This window comes from Cyprinus carpio, chromosome A10, assembly GCF_018340385.1.
Source record: "Cyprinus carpio isolate SPL01 chromosome A10, ASM1834038v1, whole genome shotgun sequence".
NCBI classification, from domain to species: Eukaryota; Metazoa; Chordata; class Actinopteri; order Cypriniformes; family Cyprinidae; genus Cyprinus; species Cyprinus carpio.
In genome coordinates this window covers 15,358,580-15,384,907 of record NC_056581.1, presented here as the reverse complement: position 1 = coordinate 15,384,907, position 26,328 = coordinate 15,358,580, and the positions used below count along the sequence as shown (strand labels likewise).

The following is a 26,328-nucleotide window of genomic DNA, read 5'->3' as shown; positions in this document are numbered from 1 at the left end:
GAAAGGAGGAGTTTAGAGAGACTTAAACTTAAAACTGGTTCATACAAATCATTTACGAAACATTGAACAATTTAGTGAAATTAAGTGTATATACTAATACTAAAGTATTTTTTGACCTTACATGCATGTAAACCTGTTGTAGGAGAATCCCAAAATAATATTAGGAACCTTAAAGAGCAGGTCATATGGGTTTTTGAAAAATGTCTCTTACAGTATGCAGTTTATAATGTAGCAAAAAATGTGGTTTCTTCTTTATTGGTTCAAACACTGATGAATAGAATAAGCAGACACAAACTAATTTTTATTATTCAAAATTTGTATTTCATAAAAAAATCTTAAACATTATATAAAGCTTGTTTTTAAGTGTATATAAATGCTAAATTTAATTTCTACCTTTTTTAGCGCCCTCTCGCGCTACTGACTTGGCTACCATAACTGCTTTATGAGAACCTTTAGCTTCAATATTTTTATGGTCTTATAGTACCCCTATTATGTCCCTATTATTTATAAGGTTCCTATATTGTTTTGGGAGTCTCCTAATAGGTTTACATGCATGCAAGGTCAAACAACCCAAAATATGCATTTAATATCACCTCATTTTACAAAGTTTCTCAAACGATTGTTCGAAGCAGTTTTAAGATTCAGTCTCTCTAAACCCCTCCTATGGTCGAGCCTCATTGATTATAACGGATGTACCACAAAATGCCATTAATGAGCTCATACGACAGCAAAAATCACACCGTGTATGCCTGGCTTAATCAAACACACCCGAACTAGCTAATCAAGGTCTTACTAGAAAGTCTTACTTGAAACTTCCAAGCAGGTGTGTTGAGGCAAGTTGGAGCTAATCTCTGCAGGACACCGGCACTTCAGGACAGAGTTTGATTATGATGAAATTGATTATGATGAAATTGTTCTAATGACTGGGTAAATTGTTCCACAATTTGGAACCAAGAAAAAACCAGACAAAGACCCAGGGGACCAATACAAGTCTCTGATCCAAAGACCTTAGACATCTGCCAAGTGTTTTATATTCAGAAGATCATAAAGATGAGAATATGTGGGTCCTTTAAAACCCTTACGGACAGAAATTAAGATTAAACTTCAGTGTTTGTCACCATCCAATTCATCAATGAATGCTTTGAATATTTATCTAGTAGGTGGGTTTAATTCAGTATAATCCAACCTCAAATTTAATGGGAGGTCCTTGTTTTCTCTTCATATAAATTAAGAGTCTCATCTGTGATAGAAAGTAGAAAGTCGAACTGACAGCTGAAATATTGTACCACAGCTTTGAAGTGGCAGCTTTGAGAAACACAGTAAACAACAGGGGCAGGCTACAAAGGATATAATCAGTTGTGAAAATGTTTGACCAGAGCATCATGGAGGACAACAATCAAGAAATCCAATATTGCTTTCCAAACAACAATTTGTCATGTTTCAAAGAATTTAAACATGAAGTGGAGTATGTCATTTTGTACATGTTCATTTTTTTACTGTCAGTGTTCACTGTGTTTTTGAACCTGCTGGTGATCATCTCCATCTCTCACTTCAAGCAGCTCCACACTCCAACCAACCTGCTCATTCTCTCTCTGGCTGTGGCAGACCTGATCGTGGGACTGATTGTTATACCGTTAATGGGCATCAGATTCATAGAATCATGCTGGTACTTTGGAGAGACATTTTGTTCTCTTTTATTATTTATTATTTTTATGGTTGTTACAGCATCTCTTGGTAATTTGCTTCTTATATCTGTAGATCGTTACATTGCTGTGAGTGACCCTTTGAGATACACAGTAAGGGTCACAACTGATAAAGTTGTTTTTTGTATTATTATAAACTGGTTGTGTTGTGGTATATATTCTATCATTATCTTAAACGATACTATGTTCTACCCAGGCACAAATGACAGGTGTTATGGAGACTGTAGAATATCTTTTAAGTTTGAACATTTTGTCACAGACCTTATAGTCACTTTTGTTGCCCCTTCTTCTGTAATCATGTCTATATATGTGAAAATCTTCTGTGTTGCAAAATACCAGGCCAAGGTTGTAAATTCTGTCACAGGTGTCAGCAGATCACAAAGAAAGGCAGGAAAAACTCTGGGGATTGTTGTTGCCGTTTTCTTCATGTGTTGGATACCTTACTATGTAGTCATCCTTATTGAAGGAAATGAGTCAACAGAATCTGTTGAACTTAATGTAACATGTTGGATTTTGTACATGAATTCCTGTATGAATCCGCTTATCTATGCACTGTTTTATAAATGGTTTAGAATATCAGCTATATACATTGTGACTCTAAAAATATTTAAACCATCATCTGAATACTTGAGTCTTTTCCCAGAGGATAAATGATCAATTCATTATTTTTTAAAGAATTTAAAAAAATTTTGTGTGGAAAGTCACTGATGTGATATATTTTTATTGTTTCCTTGTACAGTGATTTTTACTTTGTATTTGAAGGAATTCTTTATTGTACATCAGCAAGAGAATGTTATATACTCCTTGATGTAGGTTGGTAAATGTACAAAGGAAAGTTAGGTGAGGAGGAAATCTGAGAGCAAATTGACTCTGATATTAGGAATCATTGTGACAGTTATCTGCTGGATTCTTGTATTTAACAGAAACCAGTTGTTTTCTCTTGACCATATAAAAATTTCTAAAATGGACATTGTATGACCATCTCTAAATCCTGTTATCTTAACAAACAAACAAACAAACAAACAAACAAAAACGTATCTCGTCTACCATGTCAAAAATGATGGACCTTGTATGGCGACCTAATATCTAAATCCTATTTGCTTTATTTTAACAGCTATAAAATATAATTCAAACACATCATAACTCCTTAGAATATTTGAAAAAGAATGCTCACTGATGGATAATGTTGTTTGGAAATCAAGACTGGAATGTTAAAGTCAGTGAATGTCATTTTCTCAATGAACATATTACATACATATACATATATGTTCATATTACAACATATATTCACACACTGATAGAAGTTAGTCCAAACATTTATGGCAGAATTTTGGGCTCCCTAACTCCAAAACATCTTTGGGTTCTTAAATGTGTTCCATTTATTAAAAGCGCCATCTACTGGAGCATTTGCACTCCATCAGCACTAAAGAGCTTCACCTACAAGATTGCCAAATTTGTCTGGATTGAATACCCTTCATAACAAAAATATATGGGAATATTTACTGCAAAATATAATGCAATATATTACAATACATTTCCATATATGGGAAACTAGTGCTTATATTTTTTTTCATTATACAGCAGTATATGCACTGACAATGTATGGCTATATATTGATAAATACATATATATTTAGACATGAAGATTTAATGTTTGATCCTTTATTGAGTATGTACTGTACATACATGTTGCTATATATATATATATATATATATATATATATATATATATATATATATATATATATATATATATATATATATATATATATATATATATATATATAACATATACACATATACAGTGTGAATGTATGTCATTCACTGAATGAGTTACAGCAGATTTCTAGTTCCCAGCATGCTTTGCTTCTGACTGTTAAAGTAGAGTAAACATTTTTAAAATTAAGTGTTGTTTCATGTGTTTTTGGTGAGTAATATTTTTAGGGTTGATGTGTTTTTGTTTAATGTTGTTTTTTTTTTAGATTTGTTAGTGTTTTTTGTTATGTTTTTTTTTGTTTTGTTATGGTTTTTGTGAAGAGTAGAGCCTGTGGTTAGGATGACGATTGGCCAAACACCAATAAGACTGTATATTATTTTATTCAGTAGTAATGCATGTGCACTTTTCAGCATAGTGATAGTCTGTTCAGTAAGTGTGTTAGTATGAGTTGGTGTGTTTATACTATTGTAAACTAGTTATATTTTTTAAAATAAAAAAGTTATATTGTAAATAATTGTTAAACATAAGACATATGTATTTCAATATATGTGTGTATATACTGCATGGGTAAATATATGTTTATCATATTTATACATATGCAGTATCATATCTTATCACATGTACATCTATATATTATAAAGTGTATTACTGAATATAAAATTACATGCATTGTGATATATGAGTAAATATATTGTCACATTTTTCAATAAAAGAAAGCGGCAATCCCTTATATTATTCAGTATATCATAATACATTTACAAAAAATATTGTTCTGTATATTTTCTAATATACTGTTATATAATTTAATATATTAATCTTTCATATGTTAGGAAATATATTTCCTTAGCGTGAGGGTAGCCCTGTTAGCTCCTGCTGGTAGATGTCATAATTATACCATTTGGAAGCAAACAGATTATTTTCCCAATGACTGGCAGTTTTTAATAGCCATGCATTTTGGAAAAAATTGCAAACAACATCCTAGTAAGCAAATGGTAATATTATAGTGTATCTTTCACCTGGGCATGCTATCTTTCTGTCTCTCTTCATTTATTTGTTCTTCTGTCTTAAAAGTGTGAAATATTCTTTTTAATTTTCCTCTCTTTTGCTGCTCAGGACAGTCACTAGTGAAGGAAATAGAAAAAAAATTACAAATCTCGTACTTCTGGTTGTACAAACCTTTACATGTCATTGCCACACTGCTCTGGGCGAATTTGGTTACAGCAACACAGACTGCCACAGTCTCCCCATAATTGTTGATCGAAGCAGTATTAATTTGATTATTTATAGTGAAGCAATTTTCTACATTTTGATGTTTATATATAGAATCATTAGACTACTTTGTAAGTTTCAAACAGAAAACTAACGTAAATGTGTAAATTATTTTTAATAAATATTTACTCAGGTTTTTTTTTTGTTGTTGTTTCTTTTATTTTTCACACAGCTGATTTTTATTATTTTATTATTTTTTAATATCTGAGTAATGTTATCACAATAAAGACGTAGAAAGATTTGAATGCTGAATATTAGTAATAGTTCTCAGGAATATAACGGAATCACAATTTTTCACTTTCATGCTCTGAGTGTTTTGGGATTTAGAGGAAACCATATCATCAGGGAAACAGGAGACACATGGAGTAATAGTTTGTATTACAGTTATTTATCTCCTAGTTATTTATTTCCTGACACACAGTTGTATCTGCTGCAGTATTACATTGGGTTGTCTTTAAAAGTGCTATCAAACAGCAGGAGGTTTTGTACATCAATATTGCAGTACATAAAGTGAATTACTACAGTCTGGCCAGCAAAATACATACTGAAATCAGTTTTAACATTACAGATTACTTATCATTTACCTCTGGGAACAGACTTAAATATTCTGAAGATGGTTCAAATATTTTCAGAGACAGAATGTGTTTAGCTGATGTTCTAAACCATTGATAAAATAATGCATAGATAAGAGGATTCATGCAAGAATTCATATACATAATCCAACACATAATGTTCATTACAGCTGATTCATTTGAATCATATCCTGGAAAAAGAGAGACAATGTAATATGGTATCCAACAGAGAAGATAAACTGCTATAACAATCCCCAGTGTTTTTGCTGCCTTTTTTTCTGACTTGCTGACATTTGTGACAGAGTTTATAAGTCGAGCTTGATATTTTGCGACACAGTAGATCTGCCCATATAAAGATATGATTACTGAACAAGGGGCCACTAATGAAACAATGAGGTCTGTGAGAACATACTCAAACTTAACAGTAACAATACAGTCCCCGTAACATGTATTTGGGTTTTCTTTACTGAAGATAGCATCGTATAACACGATAACTGAATATATGCTTGAACATAGCCAGTTTAAAATGATACAAAAAATAGCTTTGTTGGTTGTGACCCTTGTTGAATATTGCAGAGGATCTTTCACAGCAATGTAGCGATCTATAGATATGAAAACTAAATTACCAAGAGATGCTGAAACAAGAGTATAAAGGATAAATGGAAACAAAGAACAAAATGTCTCTCCAAAGTACCAACATGTCTCAATATATCTGATTCCCATCAGTGGTATTACAATCAGTCCAACAAGTAGGTCGGCCACAGCCAGAGAGAGAATAAGCAGGTTGGTTGGAGTGTGCAGCTGCTTGAAGTGAGAGATGGAGATGATCACCAGCAGGTTCAGAAACACCGTAAGAACAGAGGCTAAAGAAATAAAAGTGTATAAAACAATGCACTCCACTTGAGGTTTGATTTCCTTGATGCACGACAAATTGTTGTTTGAAAAGCAGTACTCAAATGCTTGTTTGTCTGCATCTGTCATTCCCCGATTAAGCATTTCAAAAATATATTAGGAATACCACAAGTCTCAAAAATAAAACAGCTTCATCATAGCAACATTTTGTAGTTCTAGAAGGATTCTCAAGCTTGTTATGTGTCTTAATAATCCAATTTTGTGGATTCATTTATATTATAGGAAATGTGGCCTCATCATTACACAAGAGGGTTGATGCTACTGTTTTAAACACACCCATAAGTTAAATATTCATAAGCATAGAGAGAATGATTTGTAGGGAAATTACAGTTAATCCCCATAGAGAGATCAATATTCTTAATGAAGTCTAGGAGTCAAATTTGAAGTCCAATCAGTTGTCAGAGAATTCACTGAAGACAGAATTCTCCACAGCTGCAAAGGACGTAGAAAATGAGTAAGAGGAGCCAGCCTTGAACTAACTTAGAATACAGAAACACTAGTACTTATAGTCATATGGATCATCATTTGACGTAATTTCTACAGGTTCTGATAAGTTAACAGTAAAGTTAATTCTAGCAACATCCAACAAGGAGTTCTTTTCTTTACACAAATGTGGTTATCTAAAGACAGTTTCTTGGAGATAATAAGTTCCATTCATAAGCAACTATCTTAAGGGTTGTAGGTGAGTCACAAATGCTGTTAGGGCATTTCTCATTTGGGCAGCTGCTGATTCTCTTGGCGACTGTTCCATGGTCATGTGCCTGCTATATTCCTAAAGAAACCCTGAAAATATGCCATTAGATAAAACTTAGGCAATATCTTTTCCCTTAAAGGTTGAGCTGCAGCACATCACTGGAACAGAACAGTACACTCTTACTGCACTGATACAAAATTCTACACAATTCACTGTTAGTTTAACATATAGCAACTAATGGTGCTATAAATACTAAAATGAATCATAAATACATACATGAGAGATAGTGGATACATGTGGTGCTTTAGTGACTTTGGCTCTATAGGCATAATCGGTTTTTACTTGTCTTAAACAGCTATCATGAGAACCACAGAATAAAATTAAGAACAAAATTGTTACTGATAACAATTTTTCTATAAAATATATTTAGATATTCAATTATTACAAAACAAATACATATTTATTCTCTGGAAGCCGGACTAAATGAGTAAACTACATTCCTGCATTACTGCATTCCTGACATGGGTCAGACTCTCAGTTATTTCTCAAATACAGACATTGCTTGTAGCATAAATACCAGAATGGATTCACTATGTTTAAGAAAACTATGTTTACGAATTTATTATATACTAGAAGCGGAGGGGATTGGAAATCCAACACTTCAGGATTTAAAGTATATGGCCTAACAAAAATTATGAATTTGGCTTATTCTTTAATTTGCATCACAGGGTCAAAGAGAGATAGATAGGGTAAAGAGAGAGAGAGAGAGAGAGAGCGAGCGAGCTAGCGAGCGAGAGAGAGAGAGAGAGAAAGAAAACAGAAAATTTACTGGTAATTTTAAGGACATTTCGGTTAACAATAAAACAAAACGCAATGAAGTGAAAAATTCAAAGTACTGGTAAAACACCTGTAAAAGATCAATACAGAAAATTCAATTTTAAGACAGTACATAATGCCCTGTTTTTACAGATTATTATTTTGTGTGAGTGTGTATGGTAAATCTTAGGTGGGATCTCACTTGTCAATAGGATCTCACTTGTCAGTAAGATTCTACTTGTACTGTAGGAATGCTTACTTGTCATTTTGTGAACTGCAAATGTCTTATTTATACTCCTCACTCTATTAGACTGTCCACTGGTTAAGCCATTTTAAATGGGCTGTCAATTTTTTCTTTAGTTGTTCCTTTGCAGACACAAGAAGGATTGTATATATGGTGCAATTCACATTATGTCTCAGTTTTATATTTGGATTTCTGTAATTTAGATGCCATTCATTTCAGTATATCAAGACATCAAAATGACATCAAACATTTCACAGACTTCTGAGCTCAAAACAACATCGGTGCATTGTGTGTGTTAGTTATCTTGTTTCACACCCTTAATGAACAGATCAGGGACATGCAGAGAGTTCCACAGGGGCAAGGGCTCAAATGTAAAATAGGCCAATGTAAAAAATAAAAAAATAAATAAAAATAAAAATAATAATATTAATAATTATATATTGAAAGGAGTGAAATGATTTCTTTATGAAATTAATTCTTTGTGAAGCCAAACACTCAGGAACTCTTGCAATGATTTGATTAGATAGGAAGATCTGGAAGAAAGACCATTTGCTCTTCGGTCCCTTCACCCATCCTTCAACATTTACTATATCTTCAGGATTCATGATCGTAAACTTTTCATGTTTGGTGTCATTTTAAAGGTCTTTGTGTGATTGGTGAATTGGTCTCAATTTCACAGTAGTCACTTGTACTATAAGAAAGATTAAAAACTCTTGTGTTCTGCTGAGGAGGGGGTGTGTTCCCTCCTCAGGTCTGTGAGAATGTTTATCTGTCTCTAACCAGGTGTGACCCTTGATCACCAAACCTAACAATCAAAAGGCCTTTTATGTTTGTACAACTGATTTGAAGATTTCTTTGTTGTCTGGTTTAAGTAAGGGAAGTGACAAAAACACTGCTTTGCGATTCTGTAGCCAGAAAGCCCGTAGTAATTGTATCCACACTCTCTATACTATGTATTTTCCTGAAGTCAGGTATGCATCCTTTACTCTTAGATTTATCTTAGAGAATTTGATGTCTTTTATTGATATGATATCTTTGAATTGACTATGTAATTGGCATAATACATATTTTACCTAACTGATAATAAATATTTGATTTATTCTGATCTCTTCTGAAATCATTTTTCAAGTAGATTAATGTGTAGTGATATTCACACAAATCTGCATTCAGGACACATCATACTGAAGCACCAATGGATGAACCATGGGGAACACCATTAGGGGCTTCTGATTTATGACTGTCACTGGCTTAAATAATTTTGAAAAAGGGCAGGGGCTGCAGGCCCCAAAGCCCCCCCATCTGCATGTGTCTGGAACAGATCACTAGAGGATTGTTACTGCAGCAGAACCAATGCAAACAGGAACCTCAGGATTACTTAACTATCTGAAATATAAAAAGACACACAAGTAGATTTCTTTAGATGATTTGTTTCTGTCTGATATTATTAAATTAATTTGTCAAATAAAAGGAACTGTCTATATGACAGGTTAACCTAAGTTATGTTTCTTTGTAAAAGGTGCATGATGCCATGCAAAGAATCACATGACAGAGAAGTATCAGACCTTTAAAATAGTTGAATACTCACAGCAAACAATTGGGGCTCATGAACAGTGACAGTAATGTCAGTGACCCTAAAGAGCAGGGATGCACCATAGAAAAACAACCAAAAATATATGGCGTTCTGCTCCGCCTGGCACTGTTCTATATTAATCAACACATTTCTAGACAATAGCAGGAACACAGCTGATTAACAGAACTATAACATGAGTTATATATTAGATCTGTGCATCAGGTTTTAAGTCTGGGTCACACCAAGGTGGTGGGTTACGACCAATCTTGGACCTGCGTGTCTTGAACCGGGCCCTTCACTGGTTACCGTTCAAGACGTTGGTGCAGAAATGCATCTTCGGGTGCATCCATCCCCGAGATCGGTTTGCAGCGATTGACCTGAAAGATGCATACTTTCAAGGGTCAATCCTGCCACACCACAGGCCATTTCTGCGGTTTGCGTTCAAATGGCATGCATACCAGTACAAGGTCCTGCCCTTCAGGCTGTCCCTGTCTCCTCATGTTTTCACGAAAGTTGCGGAGGGGGCTCTTGTTCCCCTCAGAGACCAGGGTGTTCGCATCCTCAACTATCTTGACGATTGGCTTATACTAGCACAGTCTCGGGATCAGTTGTGCGGTCACAGGGACCTGGTGCTCCGGCACCTCAGCCAGTTGGGTTTTTCGGTTCGACTGGGAAAAGTGCAAACTTTCCCAGATCTTTTCTCGGAATGGAGTTGGATTCGGTTGAACAGACAGCACCCCTCAGAGAGGAACGTCTGCTTGAAAGATCTGCTGATCTGCTTGAATTAGTTTAAGGGCAGGACAGCGGTTCCACTGAAAATATTTCAGAGGCTCCTGGGGCATATGCCAGCTGCAGCAGCAGTTATGCCGCTGGGGCTGCTTCATATGAAACCGCTTCAGCACTGGCTTCATGGCCGAGTCCCAAAGTGGGCGTGGCAGCGCGGGACTTACCAGGTCTAAGTTACACCGGCCTGTCACCAAACCTTCACCCCATGGTCAGACCTTATGTTCCTCCGGGCAGGAGTGCCCCTAGAACAGGTCTCCATGCATGCTGTGGTTTACACGGGTGCTTCCACCACCGGCTGGGGGGCCATGTACAATTGGCATGCAGTGTAGGGTGTGTGGATGGGACATGGTGACCGTTGCGTACGTCAACCGACAAGGTGGTTTACACCCCCGTTGCATGTCGCAACTCGCCCACCACCTCCTCCGTCTGAGTCAGGTCACTTCGTGCTATTTACATTCCAGATCTGCTCAACAGTACAGCCGATGAGCTGTCACAAGCTACACTCCTGGGAGAATGGAGACTCCATCCCCAGAAGGTCCAGCTGATTTGGTGACATTTCAGAGCCGCTCAGCTAGACCTGTTTGCCTCTCCAGAAACGTCTCACTGCCAGTTGTTCTTTGAACACTCGGTACAGACCACTGGCACACAGCTGGCCTCGGGGCCTGCGTTAATATGTGTTTCCCCCAGTGAGCCTTCTCACACAGACGCTGTGCAAGGTCAGGGAGTACGAGGAGCAGGTCCTGCTTGTGGCGCTGTATTGGCCAACTCATACCTGGTTCCCCGAACTATTGCTCCATAGCATCATCTATGAGACACACTTAGGCCTTGAAGTGGAACCTGTTCACTGAGTGGTGTTCTTCTCGTCGAGAATGCCCCCCGAGATGCCTGATCAGGGTTGTGCTTTCCTTTTTGCAGCAAGGGATGGAGCGAAGGCCACCCTTAAAGTCTATGTCGCTGCAATTGCTGTTAACCATGACCCCGTGGAAGGGAAGTCGGTAGAGAAGCATGACATGGTCATCAGGTTCCTTGGGGGGCAAGTATGTTAAATCCTCCATGGCTCCCCTCCATATCCTCTTGGGAACTGTCTCTGGTGCTTAAAACACTACAGAAGGGCCCATTTGAACCTTTACAGTCAGTTGAGCTAAAGTTTCTTTCAGTGAAAACTCTGCTCCTGCTTGCACTGGTCTTCATCAAGAGGGTAGTGGAAATGCACACATTTCCGGTCGACGATTCGTGCCTAGAGTTTGGGCTGGCTGACTCCCAGGTAATCCTGAGGCCCCGGCCCGGCTGTATGCCAAAGGTTCCCACTACTCCCTTCAGGGCTCAGGTGGTGAGCCTGCAAGCGCTGCCCCTGGAGGAGGCAAGACCCAGCCCTAGCTTTGCTCTGTCCTGTCCGAGCCTTGAGATGCTACGTAGACCGGACACAAAGTTTTAGGATCTCAGACCAGCTCTTTGTCTGTTACGGAGGCTGGGCAGAAGGGGAAGGCCATCTCTAAGCAGAGGATGGCCCACCGGATTGTGGATGTCATCACCCTGGCTTATCAGGTACAGTGTGTGCCCTGCCAGCTCAGGTTGCGAGCTCACTCTACTAGTAGTGTTGCATCCTACTGGGCACTGGCTCGTGGCACCTAGCTGACAGATATTTTTAAAGCTGCGGGCTGGGTGACCCCCAACACATTTGCTAGATTCTATAGCTTTTGTGTGGAGCCACTATCCTCCTGTGTTCTCACCTCAAATGGGTAGAGGCAATGAGAGGCCCGGTTTAGTGTTGGCTTGCTAAAACCGCTCCTGAGTACTGTAGACCCTGTCGAGCTCCTCCATCCCCTCGGTGCCAGGCCCTCACTCGATGAAACCTTGAGAACAGGTAGAGGGCTGGGTTCCATGTGTAGAGGCCTAAGTGGTTCCTATATGTGTAAAGTCCATGGTATAGCCTCAGAGACTCCCTGACATTTATATTCAGAAGGTCATAAAGGTAAGAAGATGTTCCATTAAAAGCTTTACAGACAAAAACTAAGATTAAATGTCAGTGTTTGTATTTTATGAATTATTTGCCCACTCACAAATATTATATTATAGACACCATCCAATTCATCACTGAATGTTTTGAATATTTAATTAGCAGGTGGGTTTAATGCAGTATAATCCAACCTCACATTTAATAGGATGTCCTTGTTTTCTGTACATATAAATTAGAATCCCACCATTGATAGAAAGTAGAAAGTCAAACTGACAGCTGAAACGTACCACAGCTTTGTGGCAGCTTTGAGGAACACCGTTAACAAAAGGGGCAGGCTAAAAATGAGGATATAATCAATTGTAAAAATGTTTGACCAGAGTATCATGGAGGACAACAGTCAAGAAATCCAGTATTGCTTTTCAAACAACAATTTGTCATGTTTCAGAGAAATCAAACATGAAGTGGAGTATGTCATTTTGTATATGTTCATTTTTTTATTATCAGCGTTCACTGTGTTTCTGAACCTGCTGGTGATCATCTCCATCTCTCACTTCGAGCAGCTCCACACTCCAACCAACCTGCTCATTCTCTCTCTGGCTGTGGCAGACCTGATCGTGGGACTGATTGTTATACCGTTAATGGGCATCACATTCATAGAATCATGCTGGTACTTTGGAGAGGCATTTTGTTCTCTTGTTTTATTCATTGTTTTTATGGTTGTTTCAGCATCTCTTGGTAATTTAGTCTTTATATCCATAGATCGTTACATTGCTGTGAGTGACCCTTTGAGATACACATTAAGGGTCACAACTGATAAAGCTGTTTTTTGTATTATTATAAACTGGCTATGTTCTAGCATATATTCTCTCATTATTTTATACAATTCTATGTTCTACCCAGAGACACAAGACAGGTGTTATGGAGACTGTTCAGTTTCTTTCAAATTTGAACATGTTGTCACAGACCTCATAGTTACTTTTGTTGCCCCTTCTTATGTAATAATGTCTATATATGTGAAAATCTTCTGTGTTGCAAAATACCAGGCCAAGGTTGTACATTCTTTCACAGGTGTCAACAGATCACAAAGAAAGGCAGCAAAAACTTTGGGGATTGTGGTAATGGTTTACTTTATGTGTTGGGTACCTTACTATATAGTGAGTCTTATTGAAGGAAATGAGCCAACTGTTGAATTTAATGTAACATGCTGGATTTTGTACATGAATTCCTGTATGAATCCGCTTATTTATGCACTGTTTTATAAATGGTTTAGAAAATCAGCTAAACACATAATGTCTCTAAAAATATTTAAGCCATCATCAGAATACTTCAGTCTTTTCCCAGAGGATATGTAAATTACCAGTTTTTAATTTTTAAAAGTTGTGTTTCTTTCTACAATAATTGTTACTTTGTATTTGAGGATGTTGCACATCAGCAAGTGAAGGAGTGGTAAATGTGTAATGGCAGGTTCAGTGAGGAGGAAATCTGAGAGCAAATCAGCTCTGACATTAATATTCATGGTGACAGTTTTTCTGCTTTGATGGACTGTTCTTTTAATAATAATAATAATAATAATAATAAACATAATCTCCTCCTCCATTACACAAATTCAAACTTGGACCTTGTATGCTGACCTGAATTCTATGTCTGAATCCTCTTTGCTTCATTTTTTACCAGCTATAAAACATAATTAAAACACATCATAACTTCTTAGAATATTTTGATCAGTATGCTCACATATGGACATTTTTAAAGACTTTTTATAATGTTTGTGAGGAGTTGATTTATTTTTTAAACTGATGCACACAATCCAACGCTGGCATGTCTGTGGGATTTATGTTGCTGCAACAAAGGCCCCAAAGATGATACACTCCATCAGCACTAAAGAGCTTAACCTACAAGACTGGATTGTCTGGATTGCATAGCCCTGTTAGCTCTTGCTGGTAGATGTCATAATTACACCATTTGGAAGCAAATACTTTCTTTCTCCATTGATGGGCCATTTTTAGTAGCCATGTATTTCGTTAAAAAAATTATTAAAATATTATTATTATTATTATTATTATTGCAAACAGCATCCTAATAAGCAAAATATATAATAGTATTTTTGCCGAATAGAGATAGGCTCTCTGTCTCTATTTATTTTTTGTTCTTTTGGCTTTAAAGTGTGAAATAGGCCTTTTTCTTTTTCATCTCTGTTGCTGCTCTCTGGATAGTCACAATTTTGTATTTTTTTTATTTTTTTATTTATTTATTTTTTACAATGTAGAGAAATCTCAGGTGAAAATCTCACTTGTCATTAGGATTCAACTTGTAGGAACGTCTGCTTGTCACTTTGTGAACTGCAAATGTCTTATTTACACTCCTCGCTGTATTTGACTGTCCTCCACTGGTTTATATATATATATATATATATATATATATATATATATATATATATATATAAACACTTGCCTAAAGTATTATTAGGAACACCGGTTCGATTTCTCATTAATGCAATTATCTAATCAACCAATCACATGGCAGTTGCTTCAATGCATTTAGGGGTGTGGTCCTGGTCAAGACAATCTCCTGAACTCCAAACTGAATGTCAGAATGGGAAAGAAAGGTGATTTAAGCAATTTTGAGCGTGGCATGGTTGTTGGTGCCAGACGGGCCGGTCTGAGTATTTCACAATCTGCTCAGTTACTGGGATTTTCACGCACAACCATTTCTAGGGTTTACAAAGAATGGTGTGAAAAGGGAAAAACATCCAGTATGCGGCAGTCCTGTGGGCGAAAATGCCTTGTTGATGCTAGAGGTCAGAGGAGTATGGGCCGACTTATTCAAGCTGATAGAAGAGCAACTTTGACTGAAATAACCACTCGTTACAACCGAGGTATGCAGCCAAGCATTTGTGAAGCCACAACACGCACAACCTTGAGGTGGATGGGCTACAACAGCAGAAGACCCCACCGGGTACCACTCATCTCCACTACAAACAGGAAAAAGAGGCTACAATTTGCACAAGCTCACCAAAATTGGACTGTTGAAGACTGGAAAAATGTTGCCTGGTCTGATGAGTCTCGATTTCTGTTGAGACATTCAGATGGTAGAGTCAGAATTTGGCGTAAACAGAATGAGAACATGGATCCATCATGCCTTGTTACCACTGTGCAGGCTGGTGGTGGTGGTGTAATGGTGTGGGGGATGTTTCTTGGCACACTTAAGGCCCCTTAGTGCCAATTGGGCATCGTTTAAATGCCACGGTCTACCTGAGCATTGTTTCTGACCATGTCCATCCCTTTATGACCACCATGTACCCATCCTCTGATGGCTACTTCCAGCAGGATAATGCACCATGTCACAAAGCTCGAATAATTTCAAATTGGTTTCTTGAACATGACAATGAGTTCACTGTACTAAAATGGCCCCCACAGTCACCAGATCTCAACCATATAGAGCATCTTTGGGATGTGGTGGAACGGGAGCTTCGTGCCCTGGATGTGCATCCCACAAATCTCTATCAACTGCAAGATGCTAGCCTATCAATATGGGCCAACATTTCTAAAGAATGCTTTCAGTACCTTGTTGAATCAATGCCACGTAGAATTAAGGCAGTTCTGAAGGCAAAAGGGGGTCAAACACAGTATTAGTATGGTGTTCCTAATAATCCTTTAGGTGAGTGCATATATATATATGGATTTCTGTGATTCAAACATCATTTCAGTTTATCAAGATATCAAAACAACATCAAGTCATTGACCGCTGAGCATTAAACAACATCAGTGCAATGTGCGTGTTAGGTATCTTGTTTCACACCCTTAATGAACAGATCACTGGAGGATTGTCACTGCAGCAGAACTTTGAATTAAGAACCGATGCTAACAGGACCCTCGGGATTACTTCACTATCGGAAATATCAAAAAGCCACACAAGACACAGGATTTCTTTAGATGATTTGGTTCTGTCTGATATTATTAAATTAATTTTTCAAATGAAAGGAACTGTCTATATGACAGGTCAACCCATGTTACTGTATGTTTCTTTGTAAAAGGTGCATGCTGTCATGCAAAGAATCACATGAAAGAGAAGTATCAGACCTTTAAAACAGTTGAATACTCACAGCCAACAATTGGGGCTCATCAACAGTGACAGTGATGTCAGTGACCCTAAAGAGTAGGGATGCACTGTAGAAAAACGGCCAAAAATAAATGCCGTTCCATACCGTCTGGCATTGTTCTATATTAATCAACACATTTCTAGACAATAGCAGGACCACAGCTAATTAGCAGAACTATAACATGAGTTGGCCGGAAACCTACAGCTGCACTGAGTGTATACACAACACACAAAACTATGGCATCGTTTATACTGCCAGTTAAATGTGAACCAATTCCAATTTTTTGCTCATATGTGACACAGATCGGATCTGTTATATGACAGTGTAAAGGGGAAAAAAACGCATGCATTCGGATATTTCAAGATCGGTTTCAGCCCTTATTCATATGTGGAAATAAATCGGATATAAATCAGATATATGCCAATGCGACTGTCGTGTAAACAGGCAGATCGGATTTTCTTAGGTATTGCGTTCTGTACGTCATTAAAACTGTGACAATTTGGTACTTCTCTGCGGGTTAACGACGTCATATATGTGACCCGTGCTGGCAAAATTAGTGTAAATTCGCATGGGCTATTTTGAGCTACAGACAAAAAAAAAAAAAAAAAAATCTTATCTTTATTTGTACATTTTCTCCTCTCGCTTCTTGTGTTGACTTTCACCCGAGATGCATGCATACAGTATAACGGCACTTCTGACGGCGCGCGATCCCGATAAATACACACATACAGAATTACAGTATTTCAGAATTCATGCAAACATAATCTGCTCTGTTTTAAGTGAACGCTTAGGGAACTGTTGGTGGAAAACATCTGATGTGTAACATTATATTAGATCCATGCATTACAGTATAGGACGTCTGTATCATTATCATAATGTTAATCTAACAATAAAAGAAAAGAGGGAATCATTCGCTGCACTTCAACTGCTTTTGTAGTTTTAATAATCAATTTATTTGTAATGAACACACAAGTTATGTTTACATTTGATTGTTTTTCGTACATGAATGCATTAGTTTAGATGTAAAATGATAAAGTTAATGCATTATTTGTTTCTTTCTAGGCTATTTGTTCTACTGTTTTGCTTTGCTTTTTTATGTTTTGCATCTGTTCTCATTTATAATAGCAAATATAAAATAAAACAATAGCTGTATTGTGATTATTAATGATTACAAACCCAACCAAGGCTGGGACACACCAAGGCGGTGGGTTACCACCAATCTTGGACCTGTGTCTTGAACTGGGCCTTTCACCAGTTACCGTTCAAGATGTTGACGAAGAAACGCATCTTCGGGTGCATCTGTCCCCGAGATTGGTTTGCAGCGATCGACCTGAAGGATGTGTACTTTCATGTGTGTATCCTTCCACGCCACAGACCATTTCTGTGATTCGCGTTCGAATTATGTGCACACCAGTACTAGGTCCTGCCCTTCAGGCTGTCTTCATGAAAGTCACGGAGGGGGCTCTTGTTCCACTCAGAGAGCAGGGTATTTGCATCCTCAACTCATCTCAATGATTGGCTTATACAAGCAAAGTCTCGAGATCATTTGTGGGAGCACAGGGACCTGGTGCTTCAGAACCTGGGGCTGCTTCATATGAGACTACTTCAGCACTGGCTTCATGGCCGAGTCCCGAGGTGGGCGTGGCAGTGTGGCACTCACCGGGTCCAAGTTACACCGGCCTGTAGCCAAACCTTTACCCCGTGGTCAGACCTTATGTTCCTCCAGGCAGGAGTGCCCCTAAACCTTCTGGGATGGGACACGGAGGTTCTTGGTGACCTACCCCAAGAGGTAGTTGACACCATCACTTCAGCGGGAGCACCGTCTACGAGACATACTTACACCTTGAAATGGAACCTGTTCATCGAGTGGTGTTCTTCTTGTTGAGAAGACCCCTGGAGATGCCCGATCAGGGTCATGCTTTCCTTTATTGTAGTAAGGGTTGGAGCGAAGGCTGTCTCCCTCCACCCTTAAAGTCTATGTCGCTGAGATTGCTGCTAACCATGACCCTGTGGAAGGGAAGTCAGTAGGGAAGCATGACCTGGTCATCAGGTTCCTTAAGGGGACGAGAAGGATAAATCTTCCAAGGCTCCCTTCCATACCCTCTTGGGACCTGTCTCTGGTGCTTAAAACAATACAGCAGGGCCCATTTGAACCTTTGCAGTCAGTTGAGCTAAAGTTTATTTCAATGAAAACTCTGTTCCTGCTTGTACTGGCCTCCATCAAGAGGGTAGGGGACCTGCATGCACTTCTGGTCGACGATTTGTGCCTAGAGTTTGGGCCGACTGACTCGCAGGTAATCCTGAGGCCCCGGCTCCGGCTATGCGCCCAAGGTTCCCACTACTCCCTTCAGGGATCAGGTGGTGAGCCTGCAAGTGCTGCCCCTTGAGGAGGCAGACCCAGCCCTAGCTTTGCTCTGTCCCGTCCGAGCACTGAGATGCTACGTAGACCGGACACAAAGCTTTAGGACCTCAGACCAGCTCTTTGTCTGTTAAAGAGACTGGCAGAAGGGGAAGGCCATCACTAAGCAGAGGATGGCACACTGGATTGTGGATGCCATCACCTTGGCTTATCAGGCACAGAGTGTGTCCTGCCCACTCAGGTTGCGAGCTCACTCTACTAGAAGTGTTGCATCCTCCTGGGCGCTGGCTCATGGCACCTCGCTGACAGATATTTTTAGAGCTGTGTTCCATGTGTAGAGGCCTAAGTGGTTCCCATATGTGTAAAGTCCAATGTGGCGCCTTTAATTTTCCATATGTACCTAAACGTGTAAGTGCTTCTGAAACCTCCTTTGGGAAGGATGGGGCTTCCGCAACGTTCTTGTCCCAAGTGGTACGGGTAAGTTTTCCCAGTGTTATCCAATTTCACTGAGTGGGTAGTGCTATGAAAACAGTGACGGGTCTTCTTGTTGCAAGCCCTGGCCTACACCAAAAAGGGGCACAGGTGGCTTGCACAGGACACTGGAAGGGGCAGCATCCATGGCGCTTTGGTAGGGATCCCAATTCGTTGGTCACCGACGTGATGTTGAGAGTGACCGATTGAAAGGGAATGTCTCAGTTATGTCTGAAGGAGGGAACGGAGACATCACGTCCTGTCGCCACGGCTGCTGTACCATCACTGAGTGGCCAGGTCACCGGCTCGGTTTCTCAGCAAAAACCTGCTATGCGTTGCACCTGCTGGCTTTTATGTTTACACTGTGATCAGCAGCAGCTGGATGCAATCATCGCATGCCTATGTGCACTGGCTTGTTTAGTTTCACTCAAAGTAGACTGGTCTATCGAAGCGAGATCCCAATTCGTCGGTCACCGACGTGACGTGACGTGACATGATGTGTACACTTCCAAAGGACGTTGAAAGTGAGTAAGAGGAACCAGCCTTGAACTAAATTAGAATGCAGAAACGCTAGTACTTATAGTCATATGGATCTGATTCTCTTGGCTACTGTTCCTTTGGCATGGTCACGTGCCTGCTATATTCCTAAAAAAAACCTGAAAATATGCTATTAGATAAAACATAAAAGATTAATATTATTTTCCCTTCAAGTTTGAGCAGCAGCACATCACTGGAACAGAAAAATACACTCACACTGCACTGATACAAACTTCTACAGATGATTTACTGTTAGTTTAACAAATAGCAACTAATGGTGCTATAAATCATAAAATCAATCATAAATATTAAACATTCATGAGAGTTAGTGGATACATGTGGTGCATTAGTGACCTTCTTGGCCCTATAGGCACAATCGGTGTCTTATACAGCTATCACGAGAACCACAGAATAATATAAGTTACTGTTGAATTGTTACTGATGATACTTTTTCTATAAAATATATTCATATATTCAAACATTACAAAACAAATATTTTTTATTCTCTGGAAAATGAGTAAACTGCATTCCTGCATTATTGCATTTCTGATATGGGCCAGACCCTCAGTTATCTCTCAGATACTAAATACAGACATTGCTTGTAGCATAAAATACAAGAATATATATATATATATATATATATATATATATATATATATATATATATATATATATATAATAGAAGTGGAGGGGGTTGGAAATCCAACACTGCAGGTTGTAATGTATATGGCCTAACAAAAATGATGAATTTGGCTTATTCTTTAATCACAGGGTCAGTTTGGTTTCTTCAGCTGCACACCGTGCAGACTCAATTGTACTGTTAAATATACACTGTTATATGCACAAAAAAAATTACTGGTAATTTTCAGGACATTTCGGTTAACCATAAAACACAATGCAATGAAGTGCAAAATTCAAAGTACTGGTAAAACCCCTGTAAAAGATAAATACAGAAAATCCCTTAATTTTAAGACAGTACATTATGCCCTATTTTTACAGATTATTATTGTGTCTGTGTGTGTGCGTATGTGGGCTAAATCTTAGGTGGGATCTCAGTTGTCAGTAGGATTCTACTTTTAGGAATATCTACTTGTCATTTTGTGAACTGCTAATGTCTTATTCATACTCCTCATAACTCTTTACTCTATAAGACTGTCCTCCACTGGTTAAGCCATTTTAAATGGGCTGTCAATTTTTTCTTTAGTTGTTCCTTTGCAAACACAAGAAGCTTTGCATATATGGTGCAATTCACAGTATGCGTCAAATTTATATTTGGATTTCTGTAATATAGATGTCATTCATTTCAGTTTATCAAGACATCAAAATGACATCAAACATTTCACAGACTTCTGTGCTCAAAACAACATCAGTGCATTGTGTGTGTTAGTTATCTTGTTTCACACCCTTAATGAACAGATCACTGGAGGACTGTCACTGCAGCAGAACTCTGAATACAGAACCGATGCTAACAGGACCCTCAGGATTACTTCACTATCTGAAATATCAAATAGCCTCATAAGTGGGTTACTTTAGATGATTTGATTCTGTCTAATATTATTAAATTAATTTGTCAAATGAAAGGCATTCTGGCTATATGACAGGTCAACCCATGTTATGTTTCTTTGTAAAACGTGCATGCTGTCATGCAAAGCATCACATGCTAGAGAAGTATAAGACCTTTAAAAGAGTTGAATACTCACAGCAAACAAATGGGGCTCATCAACAGTCTTTGTAGAAAGATTTGTTTACATATTAATTGCACATTCTTTGTGTCTCCACATTGGCAGTCTGATATTGTTCCTTGTATTATTCTTTAGAAAATTAGACAAGTTTTTTACTGTTATGAATGATGTTTCTGTCATGCAACAAAGCTTTGATCATTGAACAAACTGAAAGACTCAAAAAGACCCAAAGTTGTTTTCATATTTTTTCTTTCTTTCTAAATTTCTGTCAAGACTATTTTTTGTTTTATTTTTCAGACTGATTTTTTTGTCTTTAAAGATTTTCTTAAAGATGTCCAAAACGAGGCAAAAGGTTTACCCAGGGGCCAAGCACCAAAGCCTATGTTTGTATGTAGTTGTTCTTATTCTTCTCTTTCTTCTAATTTGCAGTCTATGGCAGCCCACAGAACACTTTGTAATCAGTTGGCACACTTGCCAAATATTCATGGCACAAATATTTAACTCTCAAATCCTGGCATTAATTTGATTATCTGCTTGGTTTATTGACAGTGCCATCTACTGGTGCCATTGCACTCAATTAACTCTATCAACTTCGTTTATAAAGGTGCTCTCGTAAGAAGAAACAGTGTCTGCCTGGGACAAGCTTTAATCATCACCCATTTACACCAGTCAGTCAGTCAGTCAGTCTAGCCTAGACCTGGGGACCAATTAAATTCTCTGATCCAAAGACTTTAGACATCTGCCAAGTGTTTTATATTCAGAAGGTCAATAGGTAAGATGTCCTTTAAAAGCTTTACAGACAAAAACTAAACTAAGATTAAATTATGTTTCATTAAAAAGGTTCGGGAGGAGTGCATCATAATTAGCCTAATCAACACAGGTGGACCACAATCAAGTAATCAATACCACAGTATAAATATCGCTGACTTACCTCTATCCATTGATGGTTTATCAGTATTCGGTTTGCACCTTTTGCCATCATATGGCAGACTCAGCTTCTCCCATTTAGAAGACGAGGTCTATAATGGGGATTTTTTCAGTTCTCTGGCCAATCTGCTGGGCCCAGGATCGCTCCTTCTCTGCCAGACACCGCCGCCGAGCTCCGTGATCCATTGCGGCCGCTGCTCTGCTTGACTAGCCACACACGCCCCACGACGCCGAGGCTTAACCTCGCCTCTACCGGCGTCACTTCTAATTTTTCAATTCCTCCAATTGGGAAGTTTACCGCATTTAATCCTAAGGCAAACGGCGATGAATTCCGACGCTCCTTCCTCGCGAAGGTAAACAAAGCGGATCTGTACGATCTAAATTATTAGTCTCCCAGCAATCCACCAAACCTCACTCCTAAATCCACAACAACAGGGCGGCCAATATATCGGGCAAAACTCGCAAGGCCCCGAACTCGCCTCGCTCGACACCTCCATTGCCCCGCGGTGCACAAAACCTGGCTCTCCTTAAGCGCTGGCTCGCAGCAGCAGAATTCCAATGAGCCTGGGCCGCGCCGCCGATCTCACCGCAGCAAAGCGTCACTGGCTTCCCTTTTCGACTCAACCTTTTACCGTGGCTCTTCCGGCCGCAGCGTCAAGCTCTTGCGCTAGCGGCACAGGCCGTGTTGCAAATACCTTTTTAGGTAAGTCGCTAAAAGGTGTTGTTGGTTGCTGAAAGTTGTTAAACAACGTTGTGACACAAGGATCTTGATATTATTTTTAGCCACGTCGCAAACGGTGTAGAATACAAAGAAATTTCTAAGATTTTCTTAATTTCGCGAGTATTATTTTTTCCTGTATTAAATTACACTTCACTCAGATAAAAGGATGAAAAAGATTGATTTGCGAGAAAATGATTTCAATTATGTACCTAAATGACTATCGATTATAGGCAGATAAGGTTTACCACAAAGAAACATCAACAAGTGCAACCTAATTAACCTGTGACGTGAGTATTACTAGGCACCTCTCTCCAAGTCTAGCCAACGTGTGCATCGGCTAGCTTTTCAATACTTTTTCTTCGCGTGATTAAGAGCAAATGCATGTCTTTTTAAACCTAATAACCTTAAAGTTGCAAAAAAAAAAAAAGCTTTTCCCTATTTTCCCCACTGCCGCTACAGTGTCTGCTCCCAAAGGAGCCTCTATCTATATTTCTCCACTGCTGCAGCAGTGAACGCTTCCACAGAAGCCAAGAAGGAAAAAAAAAAATATTTTTTTTTTGCTATGTGCTTTGTGAAAACAAGTTGATAGGGTAGTTTAAGAAATTGCTTAATCTAAACAACAAATGGCTAAATTGGGAACACTGCAATTACTGATACTGTTCTATTGAACAAAACTTAACATAATGTTTTAACAATATAATGTACATGCACATTATATCAAAAGCTTTCAAGGGCATCAGTTTCCCGACAATTGTATCTACATATCACTGTGTAGTCTAATCCTCATTTGGCTAAACTTTCAATTCAAACGTACATAATCTTTAATATTGGACAAGTCTTTATGACAGAAATGCTACAGCAATTATAAATCCTCGAATGCAGACATCAAATGTTGCCATTTTTTATTACATTCAGCCATTTCACTGAAATAATCTTTTCAGATTTCCCCCATAAGCGGCATGAATTAAAGAAGGGTTTATGATCAGCCCTTTTGAAGCCCCGCCGCCTTAGGTTTGCATTAGCCCAATCGGAGTGGCTTCTAGAAAATTTTCAGAAATTCAGGACGCTGGCTCCAGAGGCGGACCAATTCCCCACTCCGGTTCCTCACTATTCGGAATTAATATTCCCATAACCCACCCACTAAAACCACTCCTCAAAGCGTCGCTCAACACTATTCTCCAGGCAGTTTCTCCCAGAACCCTCCAGTCATATGCAAGGCATTTCACCTCACTTATAACATTCCGTTCCCGGATTTTTCCCTACTCTCTATCACCTCTTTCATTTCGTTTCTCAATGGCGTTAAGGGTCTCCAAGTCGGTTCTATTAAAGAGTCCAGTTTTTTTTTTCACAAACTGATGTTCAGCACTCCCACTCCCGAAATAAACAATTCTCAAACCTCCCTCTTGATCAAAGGGATCCAGCGATCCCATCCAGACACTAGACAACCCATAACGGTAGATATCCTGACAAAACATATCCACACCCTCCGCACAAATTACCAACCCCTCAGCATAGCCCACACGCTCGACGCCAAGTTCATCCTAGCATTTTTCGGTTTTCTTAGGTGCTCTGAGCTCACGATCTCTTCAAATATCAATCCAGAAACCAACCTTACCGTATCAGACCTAACCGTACTCGATGACGAAACAATCGCTTTTTTAATCAAACAAAGCAAGACAGACCAATCCAAGGAAGATCATTTTATTATATTTTCAATCTCCCCTCTCCAATCCAGCCTTACCAATCCATTTTGGCATTCCTACGCCTTAGGAATTCTCAGGCAACCTTACCTTTTCTATTCTGTGGTCAGTGAGGCTTACCTTTTTGATGCCAGGAGCTCGAGCTCCCATCGGATGCCGATCAGAGCCTCCCGGCTAGACAACCTTACCTTTTCTATTCTGCGGCCAGCAAGGCTTACCCGTTCGTTGCCAGGAGCTCAAGCTCCCTTCGGATGTAGGTGAAAGCCGCCGGCTACTCAACATTGCTGTTCTGTCTTATGCCCGGAGAGGTTTACCCATTCGATGCATGGAGTTGGAGCTCCCATCGGATGTAGGTGAGAGCCTCCCGGCTAGACAACCTTTTCCGTCCTTCAGCCAGAGAGGCTTACCCGTTTGATGCCGGGAGCTGAGCTCCTATAGGATGTCGGTGAGAGCCTCCTGGCTAGACAACCTTACCTTTTCCATCCTTCGGCCAGCGAGGCTTACCCGTTCGATGCGTGTGGTCCCATTGGAAGCCGGCGAGAGCCTCCTGGCTGGACAACCATTACCTTTCCATGTTTTTCAGTCACCAAACTGATCTACCCAATATGCAAACTGTCTGATGCCGCGCGTATCAAGCCCCCCATCGGACATCGGCGAGAGCCTCACGGCCACACAAAACCACCTGTTCAATGCGTGTGCTCCCTTCGGATGTCAGCGAGAGCCTCCTGGCTAAACAACCTTACCTTTTCCATTTCTACGGTCAGCGAGGCTTACCCATTCGATGTGTGTGCTCCCTTCGGACGCTGGCGAGAGCCTCCTGCCCAGACAACCATTACCTTTCCATTCTATGGTTGATGAGACTTACCCGTTCGATGCGTGTGCTCCCTTCGGACATCGGTAAGAGTCTCTCGGCCACGCAACCTACCTTTCCATTTGATGGTAGGCGAGGCTCAACCGTCCGACTCGACCTCCCGCCAAACCCTGCCTAAAACCTTCCCAGCTATCCTCACATCTTTTATCCCCACGTGGCGAGGATTACCCGTTCGATGTTCTAAGTATAATACCCCATGTCGGGTTTTCCTTTTACTCTCCCCGTCTGGCGAGGCTTACCCGTCTGATGCGTGTGCTCCCTTCAGATGTCTGGCGAGGGTTCTCCCAGTCAGGTTTCTATACTTGCCGCCCACAAGCGAGTCTCATCCATCCGATGCCATGAGTCTTGATCTCCAGTCAGATGTCGCAAGAGTCCTCCTTGTCAGTCAGCCAAAGGCTTTTTATCTGCCAAACCGAGAGGACCCAGATGTCCGTTGTCCTGAGTCTTAATCTACAGTCGGAGCCTTCATGGGCCCTCTCGGTCAGCCATTTGCCCTTTGTCCACTGAATAGCAGGGGCTTGTCAGCCTGTAGGGCCCATACGCCAACACCGTGACCTATTCCAGTCGAGGCAACTCGGGCCCTCCCGGTCGGGCTATACAATCACGCTGCTCCTCTTCATTGACCGGTAGAACTCACTCGTTCCAATGCTGTGAGCTCCCGTTGAGCATCGGCTCGAGCCCTACCGACCGGGTGCCCCAAACCACGCAGTCCAGTACCAGCT

At 39.7% G+C, this 26,328-nt stretch overlaps 3 protein-coding genes across 3 annotated transcripts; 2 read left to right on the top strand and 1 right to left on the bottom strand.

Moving 5' to 3' along the window:
* Positions 1 to 953: 953 nt before the first annotated feature.
* Positions 954 to 2,357, top strand: LOC109081775 (trace amine-associated receptor 13c-like). The gene has a single exon (XM_042765759.1). It carries the CDS (start codon positions 1,365 to 1,367, stop codon positions 2,355 to 2,357), a length of 993 nt encoding a protein of 330 aa, XP_042621693.1. The 5' UTR covers positions 954 to 1,364.
* A 2,784-nt stretch (positions 2,358 to 5,141) lies between these two features.
* LOC109081772 (trace amine-associated receptor 9-like) lies at positions 5,142 to 6,344 on the bottom strand. Its single transcript, XM_042765758.1, has one exon. The coding sequence runs from the start codon at positions 6,254 to 6,256 to the stop codon at positions 5,258 to 5,260; it is 999 nt and encodes a 332-aa protein (XP_042621692.1). The 5' UTR covers positions 6,257 to 6,344; the 3' UTR covers positions 5,142 to 5,257.
* A 6,260-nt stretch (positions 6,345 to 12,604) lies between these two features.
* LOC122146533 (trace amine-associated receptor 13c-like) lies at positions 12,605 to 13,591 on the top strand. The gene has a single exon (XM_042765757.1). The coding sequence runs from the start codon at positions 12,605 to 12,607 to the stop codon at positions 13,589 to 13,591; it is 987 nt and encodes a 328-aa protein (XP_042621691.1).
* The last annotated feature ends 12,737 nt before the right edge of the window (positions 13,592 to 26,328 follow it).

Coding starts and splice junctions, on each gene's coding strand:
- LOC122146533 (XM_042765757.1), top strand. CDS start 12,605: ATGTTTGACCAGAGTATCATGGAGGACAACAGTCAAGAAATCCAGTAT.
- LOC109081772 (XM_042765758.1), bottom strand. CDS start 6,256: ATGCTTAATCGGGGAATGACAGATGCAGACAAACAAGCATTTGAGTAC.
- LOC109081775 (XM_042765759.1), top strand. CDS start 1,365: ATGTTTGACCAGAGCATCATGGAGGACAACAATCAAGAAATCCAATAT.